We start from the raw sequence: 16,165 nt of genomic DNA, 5'->3' as shown, positions 1-16,165 counted from the left end.
CTTAGAGGTTTTTAGGGCCCGGCTTGACAAAGGCCCTGGCTGGGATGATTTAGTTGGGTTTGGTCCTGCTTTGAGCAGGGGCTTGGACTAGATGACCTCCTGAGGTCTCTTCTAACCCTAATCTGCTGTGATTCTTTATAGCTCAGATGTGTCTTTTTACAAGTGTGGGAGGATAAAGTTTTACCATTCTGACAATTTACCTGCCTAATGGAGTCGCAATAGAGACTCCACAGTTCAAGTTGTAGTACCGTTTCTATTGTAAGCTCACTTTTTTGCCTTCACTTCTAATTTCTGTTTCTAAAAAAAACCAAACAAATTTGCTTTCTGCATACATTTTTTCATGTTGAGTCCCTGCCTAGAGAAGCCGTTTTTTTAAAAAAAGCTAGAGGTTAATCAGAGAAGCCAGTTTAGTTATGCTACTGAAAAATGGATGGCATTTCACTTTCTAAAAATGTTTTTTTAACGTTTGCCTGCGCCTAGGCAAACATTGGTTTCTCATCAGCGCTGAACCTCTCTTAACACAGATTTTGTATGGAATCTTGGAAAGAAAATGTACCAATCCACACGGAACTGAGGGTGGGCAGAGCTCAAGTTGTTAGGGTAGTTAGTGGATAGGTAAGAGATCCTTCAGTTGTTTCTAGTTTCACCTTACGTGCTCTTAATATTGTAGATTTTGTAATTTGCTTACAAAGAGAGGGCAATGTGTAGAAGCTTGCCATAGCTCAAATTCAATCGTACCCCATGTGCACTGATAAATAAAACTGCTTTTCAATCTGTTTATGTATTTATAGTGTGCCCAGTGATATGCTTGGTACCTCTCAAAAGAGAAGGTAGACCTTCTTGCTGCCCTGAGGAGTGTACAGACTAAATCAAACCTAATTGAGACAGGGGACAGAGGGACAATACGGTAACTCAGCAAGAGTTATTGGATGGTCTGATGGAGTGATGCTGGGTGTATATGAGTTTTCACAGAGTTAATAAGTGTGTTCATTGGCTAATGTCATGTGGATATTGTGTCATAAATGTGTCTTGATGGTTCTAAGTGGGAAAGGCATTCCATGCAGAGAAATAGCAGGGAATAAAACACACAAATGTTTGTGAAAGTAGTGGGCAAATGTGGTATGAAGGCTGGTGTCACTGGCAGAGCAGCTAAAATTCCTATTATAATATTATTTGGTGTTATACAGTGGTCATGCTTAGCAATTTATCATTTGCCTTAGATCGCTGTTTCTCAGCCCGTACGTCGTGACTCCCCAGGGTGTCATGAAAGGCAATCCAGGGGTCACAAGACACTGAACATTTTACTATAATTAAAGCCACTCTCTTCCACGCCCTGCCCACCATTTCCCTTCAAGGACAAGTATTCTTGACCTCTTGAAACATACTCAAATTAGATAGGCTTATTATTGTTGTTACTGATACTTTACTAAAGAAGTAAGAGTAAAAAGTGAATGGGAGTCATGAAGTTTTTTTATTTCTAATAAGGAGTTGCTGTGGCTGATATTTCCTGCGATAACTCTGGGAGATCTTATAGTGTTAAATGTATGGATTATCTTTGAAAACTCATGGCAATCGGGAGAGGTCCCGGATGTCTGGAAAAAGACTAATGTAGTGCCCATCTTTAAAAAAGGGAAGAAGGAGGATCCTGGGAACTACAGGCCAGTCAGCCTCACCTCAGTCCCTGGAAAAATCATGGAGCAGGTCCCCAAGGAATCAATTCTGAAGCACTTAGAGGAGAGGAAAGTGATCAGGAACAGTCAGCATGGATTCACCAAGGGCAAGTCATGTTTGACTAATCTAATTGCCTTCTATGATGAGATAACTGGCTCTGTGGATGAGGGGAAAGCAGTGGACGTGTTGTTCCTTGACTTTAGCAAAGCTTTTGACATGGTCTCCCACAGTATTCTTGGCTAGATTGTCGGGCTCAATGGGTAGTGATCAATGGCTCCATGTCTAGTTGGCAGCCGCTGCCAAGTGGAGTGCCCCAAGGGTTGGTCCTCGGGCTGGTTTTGTTCAATATCTTCATTAATGATCTGGAAGATGGTGTGGATTGCACCCTCAGCAAGTTTGCAGATGACCCTAAACTGGGAGGAGAGGTAGATACGCTGGAGGATAGGGATAGGATACAGAGGGACCTAGACAAATTAGAGGATTGGGCCAAAAGAAATCTAATGGGGTTCAACAAGGACAAGTGCAGAGTCCTGCACTTAGGACAGAAGAATCCCATGCACCGCTACAGACTAGGGACCAAATAGCTGGGCAGCAGTTCTGCAGAAAAGGACCTAGGGGTTACAGTGGACGAGAAGCTGGATATGAGTCAACAGTGTGCCGTTGTTGCCAAGAAGGCCAATGGCATTTTGGGCTGTATAAATAGGGGCATTGCCAGCAGATTGAGGGACGTGATCATTCCCCTCTATTCGACATTAGTGAGGCGTCGTCTGGAGTACTGTGTCCAGTTTTGGGCCCCACACTACAAGAAGGATGTGGACAAATTGGAAAACATCCAGTGGAGGGCAACAAAAATGATGAGGGGGCTGGAGCACATGAGTTATGAGGAGAGGCTGAGGGAACTGGGATTGTTTAGTCTGTGGAAGAGAAGAATGAGGGGGGATTTGATAGCTGCTTTCAACTACTTGAAAGAGGGTTCCAAAGAGGATGGATCTAGACTGTTCTCAGTGGTAGCAGATGACAGAACGAGGAGTAATGGTCTCAAGTTGCAGGGGGGAAGGTTTAGGTTGGATATTAGGAAAAACTTTTTCACTAGGAGGGTGGTGAAACGCTAGAATGCGTTACCTAGGGAGGTGGTGGAATCTCCTTCCTTAGAAGTTTTCAAGTTCAGGCTTGACAAAGCCCTGGCTGGGATGATTTAGTTGGGGATTGGTCCTGCTTTGAGCAGGGGGTTGGACTAGATGACCTCCTGAGGTCCCTTCCAACCCTGGTATTCTATGATTCTATGATTGTCAGGGCCAGGAATTGTATGTAATTCCATGGGGAAGGATGACCACAGCTCTTCCAGGAACTAAGATTAGGTGAATTGACTCAAGTTGTGATACCTCCATAGAAGTGCCACGACCTAGAGAGGCATATAGTAGTTCAAACTGGATTCTCCAGAGACCAACAGACAAAAAAAGGACTTCTGGATAAGTAGTCTCAGTTTAAACTGTCTCAGGGCTACCTTTCTCATCCAGCAAATTGTCAGAACTTTGTGGCCAAGGGGGACCCCAATCCTTCCTGGGAAGGGTTGGAAGGACTTTGACCTACTGAAGCCCTGTAAGACTGATGGATGACCTCTGGTAAGCTTCTAGCATGCATGTAGGAACGTTTATTGTTTTTATATGTTTTCTCTGTATTGCTTTCAGCTTAAGAATAAATGTGTTGCTTATAAAGGTCTGTGCTTAACTTATAACTGCTTTCAGTTATGCTGTTCATAAGCCATCAGAGAGAACTGAAGTGCAGATGCTAGCTTGTTTAGGGAGTCTAGTTTGCTGGGAATATCACAATGTAGTCTGGGGAAAACACCAGTCAGGAGGGGGAGAGATGCAGCTTTCCACCCAAGAAAGGTAATGGCTGGAAGTCTAAAAGTAGGTGCCTGTGATGCGCCATGGAGGGGGAATACAGGTGCAGTTTTCCTGAACTGTGACAGTTGTCAAGCTGAAAGGAAAGCCAGATCTTTTCAAAATTATGACAGAGATCTGGCCTTCCTTCAGTTGCTCATTATATTCAAAAGCCATACTGCGTGCTTTTTGGCCATGTCACCAGGATGGATAAAAACACCCCGGCGCACTGTGCTCTCAAACTCTCCATTGATGAGCAAAGGGGTCCATGCCCTGACCCCAATTTGCATGCCCTGACCCCAATTTGCAGTATTAACTCAGATCTGGGAAGTTCAATATACAATGCCTGGTGCGATGCCATCAGCTGTGGTCATTTTGGCTAGCACAGTGGTCCTCGGTAGTCGAGGATGTTGATGATGAACCTGAAAAGATTGGGAGAGACTGCTTTGAGGTGGTGCCTTAGATAACCAAATGACTGGCTGCATTGTTGTAAGTATTCCCTGTAGTATGCATAGGGGAACTGTTCCATACAACAAGCATGTTTGTGTTTTTCAGAGTAAATGAGTTGATACTTACCATACATAAAGGAAATCCCTCCAGCATAGTCGTTAGAGGGGGGAACAGATGACCAGGACTAATTGAGTATGCCATCAGTGTCACTGACTGTTTGATCTTGGGCAAATCACTTAACCTTGCTCTGCAACCTGTAAAATGAGCATAATCGTGTTAACTATCACTTATTTCATAGAAACGTTGGGAAACTCAGCTAACATTTCTAATGCTATTTGACATGCTCTGGGGAAGGAGTTGCTGCAGTCCAGATATTATTGTAAGGGGGTCTTTGAAGCTGAGAGAAATGTTACCCCACTGGAGACGGTCTCTTCAGAAGGCTGTTTGTGTGCATTCATGTTTTGAAGCATACTCACACGCACCATTCCTGAAGACATTTCAAAGCAGGGGGCAGGGTCCTCTTGAGTAATCTTAGCATTTGTCATGCTCATTGCTTAATTGCTCCTCTTTCTTTTGAACTGATTGCCAAAGTCAGAACCTGTCCCAGACACTCACCCCTTGAATCTGATGTTTTGTCAGATTGAGGGAAGGAGAACATCAAAGCATTTGAGGGGATAGAATACGGTTACCCTTTAGGAGAACATGCCTCTTGGGTAAGCAGAACACGCCTGATCCCATTAGATATAAATGAATTGTCACTTCCTTTGCTTCTCTGAAAGCTGTACTGGTTATTTTATGTGAGTTCTGAGAGACCTTTACTGTATGCAGATCAGTGCATAAAGTGTTTGCAGTACACTGCACTGAACACCCATCTGGTTTTGCTTTAAATTGGGTGCAGAAACTCTGATGTTCAGGGTTTCTCTCTCTCTGTTCTGTTCATGGGAACTCTGTTCAGCATGGCTAATGGATGTCTGCTATGAGAACATGAGTGCAGTGCCAGTTTATTTGACAACGGTAGTCCAAATATCACACCTGGGATTTCTCTTGCTACTCTCCTAACTGAAAAGCCTGTACTAGTGTCATCTAGGTAGAGGAATTGCTTAGTTTCATTTAGGAGGTGTAAGAAGTGACTGACCTGAACTATTTGTCTGTGCACTACCTCACTCCCTTAATTATTACTTGGCAGTGCTTGGAGAAGTTCAGTCTGAATTCTGAATGACAGCAGGCTGTCAGAGTAGGGGTTGTCACACTGTCTGGAGAGGCTGACAACTATGAGTGCCAATCTCAGATCAGACTGTCAGAAAATAGAGCAGACACCCCAAACTGGTGGTATATTTTATAATTAGATTTCACCAAGCCAATAACAAATATGCACTCCTGGATTACTATACCAGAATTACATGGAGTCACAGATGATCCCGTTAGACTCTCCAGCCTGTCTTGCCATGCAGACAGATTGGATTTAGTGATAAAAGGTTATTAAAATAAAAGTCACACCACTTCAGGTTACTCCCAAGCCCAAAGGGTCAGTCGCTTACCCCACGTCAGTGGATACTCTTGATCTCAAAAGCAAGCAGCCGGTTTCTCTAGTAAACTAATTAAAGGTTTATTGGGTAAGAAAAATAATTGAGTGTTATTGAGGGGTTAAAGCAGGTAAAAAATATTAACAGGTGAGTCAAAGTTTGTAAGTCCAAAAGGATATCAGAGATGGAGTAATCTGCTAATGTTCATAAATTTCTCTTGGTTACACAAAGTAGCTTGCGGGATCTATCTTGCATCTGGAATCCTTTCCTGTGAGTGTCCAAAAAGTTCAGAGATGCAGGATCATTCCCGTAGACAAGTATTTATAGATCTTGTTCACAGAAGACACTCTGACCAGTGTCTTCGCCAATGTGGGTTTTGATGAGTAGCAACTATAAGACTTAGTTTGTGAATTTCCATTTTTGAACACAACAGCCCTTGCTTTGAGGTTAGCATTTTACTTCCATTGCATTCACAAGTAATTTAGTTACAATGATATACAAAATTCAATTCTAAAAGGGATAGATAAGTGAAAACAATACAAGTAACATTTCATTAGTTTTCATGCAGTTTACACTGACATCTTTTCATCTTAGCACTAACACACACTTTGGTCTAGGGTTATCCAATTACAAGGTATACATAATGTAATGCGATAATAATCAGCAAGTAATAGATAAGTGAAAACAATATCATTCATATTTCCTTTGAACTAAATTAAAACATGAGTGAATTAGTACACCTAACATTTCTTTGCTATTCACACACAAGTGAATTGACCTATTGCTCTGACCTGAGCTGGCCTGTCAGCGTCACAGGGGTATTATAGGCACATTTTGCAGATGAGACGCTTCTGGAAATAAAGAGAAAATTAGAGTTTAAAAAATAGCAGCAGCAAAAGCCATACTTGTCCTGTATGTGATGGAGAGTCTTTCATTATGAATTATTTTTAACTTTGCAGCCTAGTAAACAGCCACCACAGGTTGCTAACAGTGTCTGTGTTGGTGAAAACAGAAAGTGTGCAGCACTTGAGCTGGTTTGCATGGGATGATGCCATGTCATTACTGTATTATGTACATTGTATCAATATTTTTGTGTAACAGGGATTGAAAAGTTTACCAGACACCTGCTATCCAGAGGACTAATCCTGCAGTTTGAGGAATAAATGAAAGGAAGGGTGGGAGACCCCACTGGCAAAGTCCAGGAGCAGTAACCTAGTGAGAAACTCACCCACCCCCCGTAGCCCTCAGTTGCTGAGATTTCTGTCCCTGGATCTTGATTAGGACTTGTCTGTATTAGTAATGTACTTATTGATGGCAATAGGTGTCATCGACTGGTGGCAAGGATGGTTAAACTGCAAATCCAGGATTTGCACCATTTCAGAAACCATGTTCCAGACCTTGCTCTGAGCAGAGCTCAGCCACAGGCTTCTGGAATGGTGTTGAAATTGGTTTGGTCTTCTCCTGCATTTAAGCAATTTTAGCATTGGTTCTGCCGCACCCTCTGTTTCGTCTTTCACATCAGCCTTTAGCTAGTAGGTGTTTGATAAATTTGAATCTCCACTCCATTCTAGCTGCTGGAAGGGAGAAGGAGTTTTGTGTCTCATCTCCTAATTCCAGAGCCTCCAGGTTGCAGGGAGAGGTCTCAGCTACTCCTTCCGTCCTAGCCTCTGTTTTTGTGTGTCCTCCTCTCCTGTGGAAGTCTCTGTTGCCTACCCCTATTGCACATATTTTTCTCTGGAAGCAGTATGACATTAGCCTGATACTTGACAATTTTGCTGCCTGCAGAGTCCTGAATAGCAGCTGTGAAACTGACCTTTCTACTGAAACTGACCATTGGCTGTTGCTTGACAAGTCTAGGAGCAACAGCAGAGGCATTGGAGCAGTCTGTGTTCAGACTGGGAAGACAAACCTCCATTTGGTTATATCTGGAAGGTTTTCTTCCTTACCATAGGGGCTAGAAACTTCTTTTTCTTTGTAAATGAAAGTGATAGTGTAAATGAAAGCTGAGACCCCCCCCTAAACACAAGGGAAGGCTTCCCACTCATCATCCATGTGTGTGGGTAAATGGAATTTTCAAGCCCAGTTGTGAAAAATCCTTCATCTTTTTTATTTAATAAAATAAATAAATAGGGTTTGATCAACGCAGTAAGATGCTGAGGTCATGGGTAGAGAGAGCAGCTTTTCCAGTAATTAGTGAAGGGTCTGTGCTTGTTCTGGCAAAAACAGCAATGACGTCGGTCTACCATTGGAGCGAGAGACAGAGAGAGACTGCAGAGAACATTGAACTTGAAACATAAAACTTATTATTAAAGGGGCTTGTCAGACAATTTTAAGTATCCGTCATGCTAAAAGGATGAGATTTTTTTCCCACCTTTTAAATTGCAGGGGAGTTTATCTTGCATTTTCTGGGTCTATGAAACTGCTGCCCTGTTGCACTAGCCTTTCATTAAAATAAGTAAATGAAAAGTCAGCAGAGCTGTGAAAATAAGCTTCTCTCACTCTCTCTCTTCTTTGGTAAATATGAAAAGCAGCGATTTCCCTGTTCTCTGGAATACAGCAAGCTTAGTTCTGTCATGTGAAACCAAATCCAAATGGCAGGTGCAGCGTTGAACAAAAGAGATGTAACCACACACATAGAACATGTCTAAAGCATGTTATGTTCCAGTATTAATTGTTGCTTTTTGGTTGCTTAAGTGCAATTAGTTCATTGTCTTTACTGGCTAGGTGCTCCAAATGCTGACACCTGTGCTTTATTTCTGATGGGCTGCCATGATCTCACAGAATTCTTTAAAATATGGCTCTATGTACTGAGGGGGAAGCCAAATGAGATTTAAGTGCCAAACTCCTCTTGACTTTCAAGGGGAGTGAAGAACCTTACTCCCCTTTGTGGCTTTGAAAACCTTCCCCTGAGTCTATTAGCAGTCCTGAATTTGTGTCTCAGTGCCTGAAGCTAGCCCACTAACAAGAAGGCTGTGATGTGACCATTATATAAGAGAGTGAGTGGGTTCTCATGCAGGAAGCACCACTGAGAACTTTTTGCCGTACAGTGTTTTCCTTTATATGCAAAAAGTAATGTGTCCAGGGATACCACATGCGGGTTTGTTTGTACTGATGGGGGTGTCAAGGTTCCTTCCCCACTCTGAAGTCTAGGGTACAGATGTGGGGACCTGCATGGAAAAACCCCCAAGCTTATTTTTACCAGCTTAGGTTAAAACTTCCCCAAGGTACAAACTATTTTACCTTTTGCCCTTGGACTTTATTGCTGCCACCACCAACTGTCTAACAAATATATAACAGGGAAAGAGCTCGCTTGGAAACGTCTTTCCCCCCAAAGTCCTCCCAAACCCTACACCCCCTTTCCTGGGGAAGGCTTGTTAAAAATCCTCACCAACTTGCACAGGTGAACACAGACCCAAACCCTTGCATCTTAAGAATAATGAAAAAACAATCAGGTTCTTAAAAGAAGAATTTTAATTGAAGAAAAAAGTAAAAGAATCACCTCTGTAAAATCAGGATGGTAAATAGCTTACAGGGTAGTCAGATTCAAAACATAGAGAATCCCTCTAGGCAAAACCTTAAGTTACAAAAAGACACAAAAACAGGAATATACATTCCATTAAGCACAGCTTATTTTATCAGCTATTAAACAAAACAGAATCTAACGCATATCTAGCTAGATTACTTACTAAGTTCTAAGACTCCATTCCTTTCCTGTTCCCTGCAAAAGCATCACACAGACAGAGAGAACCTTTGTTTCTCCCCCCCTCCAGCTTTGTCTCCTCATTGGTCATTTTGGTCAGGTGCCAGCAAGGTTATCCTAGCTTCTTAACCCTTTACAGGTGGAAGGTTTTTTCCTCTGGCCAGGAGGGATTTTAAAGGTGTTTACCCTTCCCTTTATATTTATGACAGGGGGTGACCAATGTCCAAACCCACATTACTTTAGCGTAGTCATTTCTCTTCTCCGTTACAATTATATTAATTTCCTTGGTTTTATTTTACAGGCCATGACTGCTGTGAGACAGTGAAGGTGGCACTTTGCACTGCCAAGGAAGGGCTTCCTGTTCTAGTGGTGGCAGAGGAAAGTTTTCAGTTCATTCAGGACGAGGCCTATGATGCAGCTCAGTTCCTAGCAACCTGTGCTGGCAACCAGCAAGCACTGAACTTCACAAGATTCCTGGACCGGTCAAGGCCTCCCTCTGGGGATGTGGATTTTCTGGATGAGAAAGTGGCTTTGGCATTTCGGCATCTGAAACTGCCAGCAGAATGGAATGTGTTGGGAACAGACCAGACACTTAATGGTGAGAACTAGTAGCAACTGAGTAGTGTGTGTACGTATGAGAGAAAGAGAGAGAGGATCACAGCATGTGTTGCAATGTTTGTGTTGTGGGGAGTTCCTCTGATGTATGAGGGGATTCTCCTGTTGACCAGCAGACAGATCAATGACCTATGCTTTGAGCTTTAGCCATGCTGAAGATGCCCTGGTGTAACTCTTCCCAGTACCCCCTGCATATCCACAGAGTTTGGAGCAGGGCCTCGTTGTCTTATCTTGGCACACAGACTGGTGCTTTTCTCTACATCCTTTGTAATAAAAGAGCACAAATTGTCTTCGGTGATCCAGTGTTTTAATACCGTGCACAGAGAGTTCTGTTTTTATATGGGGAGTGTGTGTATCAGTATTACAGTGATAAGGCTTATAAATAAATATCAAGTCTGGTCCAAAGTCATGTTAAAACATACTCCTGGGAGTACTCAATGTAACTGGTATGTTGGTATGATCCTCTGACTGGCTAGCAGCATTCATGGTGCAAGGCATATTCCATGCTGTGCTCAGCTGTTCAGAGAATGACAAGAAAGTGGAGCATGGCATGTGGAAAATGAAGGGTTAAATGCTGAGGCAGTTTCCAGTGCATAGAGAGAAAGTGGGAAGTTAGACTGTAGAAGGCCCAGAAGATACGGGCATGGGGAATTATGGGAATGACAGTAGAGGACTGGTAAGGCTTGAGCCCAGGTATTCACACCTTTGTTACCTCTACACTGCAAAGCAGGCTTGTAGGTGGACAGGTCATCGCTCAACCCACACACCCATCCACACCCTAGACAAGATAACCAACTACGAATGTAGTTGCTTACTAGGTGTGGGTTTAATGGCTTTGAGTGTGGACGATGGAAGGTATAGGTGTTTCTGCACACCTTCATCTGCAGAGCACGTGCAGCATAGACAGAGCTATAGAGTCCTTGCCAAACTATTGAAACAGAACTACGAAGACCTACAAGTTTACGACAAGTACACCTGCTTGAAGCCCTGTGCCTGGGTGTCGCATGGGAATTGGGAGGATGCATATAGATTCACAATGCATTATATTTTTGTAGTGATTTATGGCATATGCCTGCACACAGAGAATATGATTGTGAGATCTGTACTCTATTACTGCATGAATTCCCTTCTCAAAAAAATAAAAAAAGGTGGGGGTGAGGGGAGGCAATGTACCCTTTGCATGTGATGGAACAAGAATTGTTCTGTGCAGGCTAGCATGGCAACTTTGTTCTCACACAGCATGGTTTTCAGTAGTGTTTTGCGGTGGCTGCTCTCGTGTCTTTCAGCGAATAGCTCACGTCTGTTTGGTTTTCTTATAAACATGTATGCCTGGGCAGGTAATTGAACCCAGGCTAGTGAATGTTCATAGTTTTGTACATATTTGGTGGTTTCTGCATTAAAATTCAACCATTGTGTCGTTGTTCGTTTACAGATAGATAAACAAGCAATGCTGCCATTTCTTTCCTCTTCTTGCATAGCTCCTACATTTGTATTGTGTTTTCTGAGATTTTTTTTTATCCCCCTCTCAGTTTAAAGATAATGCTAACGCATTCACCTAAATGCTGCTGTGTAAATAATGAAGTACGTTTAACAGACTAATAGTGGTCTTAGCCAGACAGTCGAAAATTATGTTTGAATCATTGGTGACTTAGGGCCTAGTTTGCAGACGTACTGACGAGCAGTCTCTCTCTTTGACTTCAGTTGCATTCGTGAGAGTTCAGCACTTGTGAAAATCAGACTCATAGCAGTTAAATTGTTCTGCTTAAAAAAACGATTGTGTCTGAAAGCCATAAATATTCAGGGCTGAATGACACCTGTGGAGTGTCTGTTAACAACCTCCAGTAAAAAAAAGGAGGAGCTCCTTATGACCATCAGTGTAATGGGACCTTTCTGAGAGGTGTCTGCTGGGAAGTGGGTGGGAATGATGTTTGTTAACCTGAGATAATTTAGATGAATAAATGAGTTTTATGTAATGGGATTAAATGTGTTAAACAGCCACAAATAGATGGCTACACTTATATTGAATCAGACAAGCATTCCCTTATTATGAGTCCTCCCCGCACTTAACTGTTTAAATGCAGTTTATTGCTTGCTTGCCTGTCGTTGATCCTCTCGTCTAAGAAGCTGTGCCTTTAACATTGATGCAGTACAAAAGAAAAACTATTTTTTTATGTGAATTTGGACTAGTAGTTGTTGGATGCTACCAGTGGTGTTGGTTTTTTGATTTGTTTTGTTTGCTTAAGCCCCTGAAAAGCAGGACTGATAAAAGCATCAACCAGATCTTAACTGTAGCCATTTAAGAGGACATGTCTCTAATTCAGAGATGATTCTATAAGCTAACCCTTCCTGATTGTGTCTAAAGATAGACAGGAGAATGAAATGACTCATACTTCCTACTAAGAGCAATTAAGGAAGTGATGCAGTAACTCAGCATTTCTAGAGAGGCAGAATTTGGATATTGGCCTCTCAATCAAGTGAAGTTCTTGCTTGTTTTTAAGTGGTAGGGTTGTCTGTGGCGAATTCCCTATTTCATCTCTTCTCTTCACTGTGCTTCTCCCTCTTTCATTGGCCTGAGGTGCAACTGTCATTGGAACTGAGGAGGGTCTCATTGAGCTCATCACCGCCACGCCCACAGGAGACAGAAAAGTCACTGAAGAGTGACACCCAATTATAACTGGTCAAAATTTTTCAGCTAATCTTTTGCATCAGTATACGTTAGTGCTTGAACTTGGACCACCCTCCCCAGCAGGGATGAGATGCTACAGCATTTACATTCTGTGTGATCTTAAAGAAGCATGTGCACATTCAACAAACTGAGCAGTAATTCGGTAAACATTCTAAAGTGCTTCATAATCTTACATTATTTTTCTTTCCTGTATTTTGGTAGTTTCTTTTCTTTTCCCTAGTATGTCAGCGTGTTTGACTATTTAAATATGAGAAAGAGAGACAGCACACCATGGGACATTTTAAGGATTAGTGTTGATGGTTTTTCCACTGGCCCTACATTTTTGCCAAGTTAGGTTCTTTATTCTCTGGGAGCGTCCCGTTATTCAAGGCCAAAGGTGTGCTTTCCCATATAACCAGACCTTTAAAAAAATAATAATAAAAATAAAAAATCTTTCTCAGCTGCAGGTAACAAACACCTCTAATAGGATTATTTAAAGTATGAACTTTGCAGCTGCCATAGGAGAATTGAAACTATTTCAGTGGAAGATTTTTTTTTTTATGGAATATGTAACCATTTTATCTCAAATTGTTGCACTGGAGAAATTCACTTAGCCCCAGAACGGAAGTAATTTTAATTTATTTCAACCTGGCCTCTCTACTCTACTCTCTTTTATCCCTCACTCACCTTTCTTTTGATCACTTTTTCTATCTTTCTCCACCATAGGTTAACTTAAAAGTTTCATTAAAAAGATTACACATTAATCATACATAAATTATGGATGTCATCTGAACATATATTCATTCTTTTTTAAAAAAACAACCCCTGTATTAGTTTTTCAAAGTAATACAACCCACCCAAACTATATGATAAAATTAAAAAACCCGACAGCCCCAAAACAAAATATATTGAGCAACACAATTTAATTTAATACATCAATCAGTATTCCAGACATTAGATTAAAGAAACACTTACATAAAATCAGGTTTCAGAGTAACAGCCATGATAGTCTGTATTTGCAAAAAGAAAAGGAGTATTTGTGGCACCTTAGAGACTCACCAATTTATTTGAGCATAAGCTTTCGTGAGCTACAGCTCACTTCATTGGATGCATATTGTGGAAAGTTTAGAAGATCTTATTTTTTCATGCTTTGTGTGTATATAATACCTCCTCCCACCCCACTCTCCTGCTGGTAATAGCTTATCTAAAGCAATCACTCTCCTTACAATGTGTATGATAATCAAGTTGGGCCATTTCCAACACAAATCTAGGTTTTCTCAAACCCCCCCCCCCCCCACACACACACACACAAACTCACTCTCCTGCTGGTAATAGTTTATCCAAAGTGACCACTCTCCTTACATTGTGTATGATAATCAAGGTGGGCCATTTCCAGCACAAATCCAGGGTTTAACAAGAACATCTTGGGGGGGGGGGGGTAGGAAAAAACAAGGGGAAATAGGCTACCTTGCATAATGACTAAGCCACTCCCAGTCTCTATTCAAGCCTAAGTTAATTGTATCCAATTTGCAAATGAATTCCAATTCAGCAGCTTCTCGCTGGAGTCTGGATTTGAAGTTTTTTGTTGTATAATAGCGACTTTCATGTCTGTAATCGCGTGACCAGAGAGATTGAAGTGTTCTCCGACTGGTTTATGAATGTTAATTCTTGACATCTGATTTGTGTCCATTTACTCTTTTACGTAGAGACTGTCCAGTTTGACCAATGTACATGGCAGAGGGGCATTGCTGGCACATGATGGCATATATCACGTTGGTGGATGTGCAGGTGAACGAACCTCTGATAGTGTGGCTGATGTTATTAGGCTCTGTGATGGTGTCCCCTGAATAGATATGTGGGCACAGTTGGCAACGGGCTTTGTTGCAAGGATAGGTTCCTGGGTTAGTGGTTCTGTTGTGTGGTATGTGGTTGCTGGTGAGTATTTGCTTCAGGTTGGGGGGCTGTCTGTAGGCAAGGACTGGCGTGTCTCCCAAGATTTGTGAGAGTGTAGGGTCATCCTTCAGGATAGGTTATAGATCCTTAATAATGCGTTGGAGGGGTTTTAGTTGCGGGCTGAAGGTGACGGCTAGTGGCGTTCTGTTATTTTCTTTGTTAGGCCTGTCCTGTAGTAGGTGACTTCTGGGAACTCTTCTGGCTCTATCAATCTGTTTCTTCACTTCCGCAGGTGGGTATTGTAGTTGTAAGAATGCTTGATAGAGATCTTGTAGGTGTCTGTCTCTGCTTGAGGAGTCCAACCTTGAAATGGCCCACCTTGATTATCACACATATTGTAAGGAGAGTGGTCACTTTAGATAAGCTATTACCAGCAGGAGAGTGAGTTTGTGTGTGTGGGGGGCGGGGGGGGAGAAAACCTGGATTTGTGCTGGAAATGGCCCAACTTGATTATCATACACATTGTAAGGAGAGTGATCACTTTAGATAAGCTATTACCAGCAGGAGAGTGGGGTGGGAGGAGGTATTTTTTCATGCTTTGTGTGTATATAATAAGATCTTCTAAACTTTCCACAATATGCATCCGATGAAGTGAGCTGTAGCTTACGAAAGCTTATGCTCAAATAAATTGGTTAGTCTCTAAGGTGCCACAAGTCCTCCTTTTCTACTTACATAAAATGTTATTTTTGTAAGTTAATTCTGTTTTTAGTATGTTATGTACATCTAGCACATCACTAATACGAACCCCCCAAAACCCAGCCTGCAATTACAGCTCTCTTAGGCCCTGATCCAATGCCCATTGAAGTGAATGAAAAGAATGCCTTTGACTTCAGTAGGCTATGGATCAGCCCCTTTGCCCCTGATCCTGCACATGTGTAGCTTTACACACTATGAGTAGTCTCACTGCTTCAATGGGGCACTATTCACAGTGCATAAAGCTAAGGGGGTGGGGAGGTCAAGTCTTTGCAGGATTAAGGCCTTTGATTGTAAAACCTTGGCAGGGCAGGGTCGGGGGGTATGGATGATGTCTTCATATGTTTTGTTCAGCACCTCGCACAGTGGACCATGGAACCTGATTGGGAACTGTAGATACTGCAGTATAACTAAGTATTGTTAATTATATCAATAGCAGTTGCAGGAGAAACAGGGGAACCCAGCCCTGAAGTCTTACTAATTACAAAAGTTTTCAGTGCAACTCTAAATTGTTTATCAATGGCCTTATCTCGTAACATATTCCTAACGTCCACTCTTATTTAAGGCAGGGTTCCTGTCCACATTTCTGATTTGTTCCTAATTTTCTCCTCTGATTTCTGATCCTGCTTCACCAGGACGAGATATTTAGTAATAATCCTTTCAGTAATTTTGAATGCTACGGTTTGATCACCTGCAAAATATTTTTCTCTCGAGCATTTATAAAAACTCAATCTCTAGCCTTTCCTCATGACAAACGCTCTTAAAAGGTGTAATCATGTTTCATGCTCTTCAAGTCAGTACTATATTCTTGAGAAAAGGTGGCACAATAGCTTGCCACTAAGCTATAGCCTGCGGAACCAATTAGAAAGTAGGAGAGGAACTGGTAATGTACAGTCCTGTGTAAGTTTTGAGCATGAGTTGGTCATGTTCATGCAAACTGGTTTATTTTTACAATCACAATTCTACTTCTGCCCCCACCAAATGGGCTTCCATCTCAGAATGCAACCTCTTC

At 41.9% G+C, this 16,165-nt stretch overlaps 1 protein-coding gene across 13 annotated transcripts in view; it reads left to right on the top strand.

Annotated features, from left to right (window-relative positions):
* The window catches only part of AKAP13 (A-kinase anchoring protein 13), a 330,778-nt gene that overhangs the window by 127,560 nt on the left and 187,053 nt on the right, over nt 1–16,165 (top strand). For all 13 annotated transcript variants that reach the window (XM_073304193.1, XM_073304191.1, XM_073304188.1 and 10 more), the window contains one exon: nt 9,529–9,825. In XM_073304193.1, coding sequence (XP_073160294.1) covers nt 9,529–9,825 — 297 coding nt within the window. The remainder of the gene's footprint in view (nt 1–9,528; nt 9,826–16,165) is intronic.

Source organism: Lepidochelys kempii, chromosome 10 (genome assembly GCF_965140265.1).
Source record: "Lepidochelys kempii isolate rLepKem1 chromosome 10, rLepKem1.hap2, whole genome shotgun sequence".
NCBI lineage: Eukaryota > Metazoa > Chordata > Testudines > Cheloniidae > Lepidochelys > Lepidochelys kempii.
This window is presented reverse-complemented; position numbering and strand designations above follow the sequence as displayed.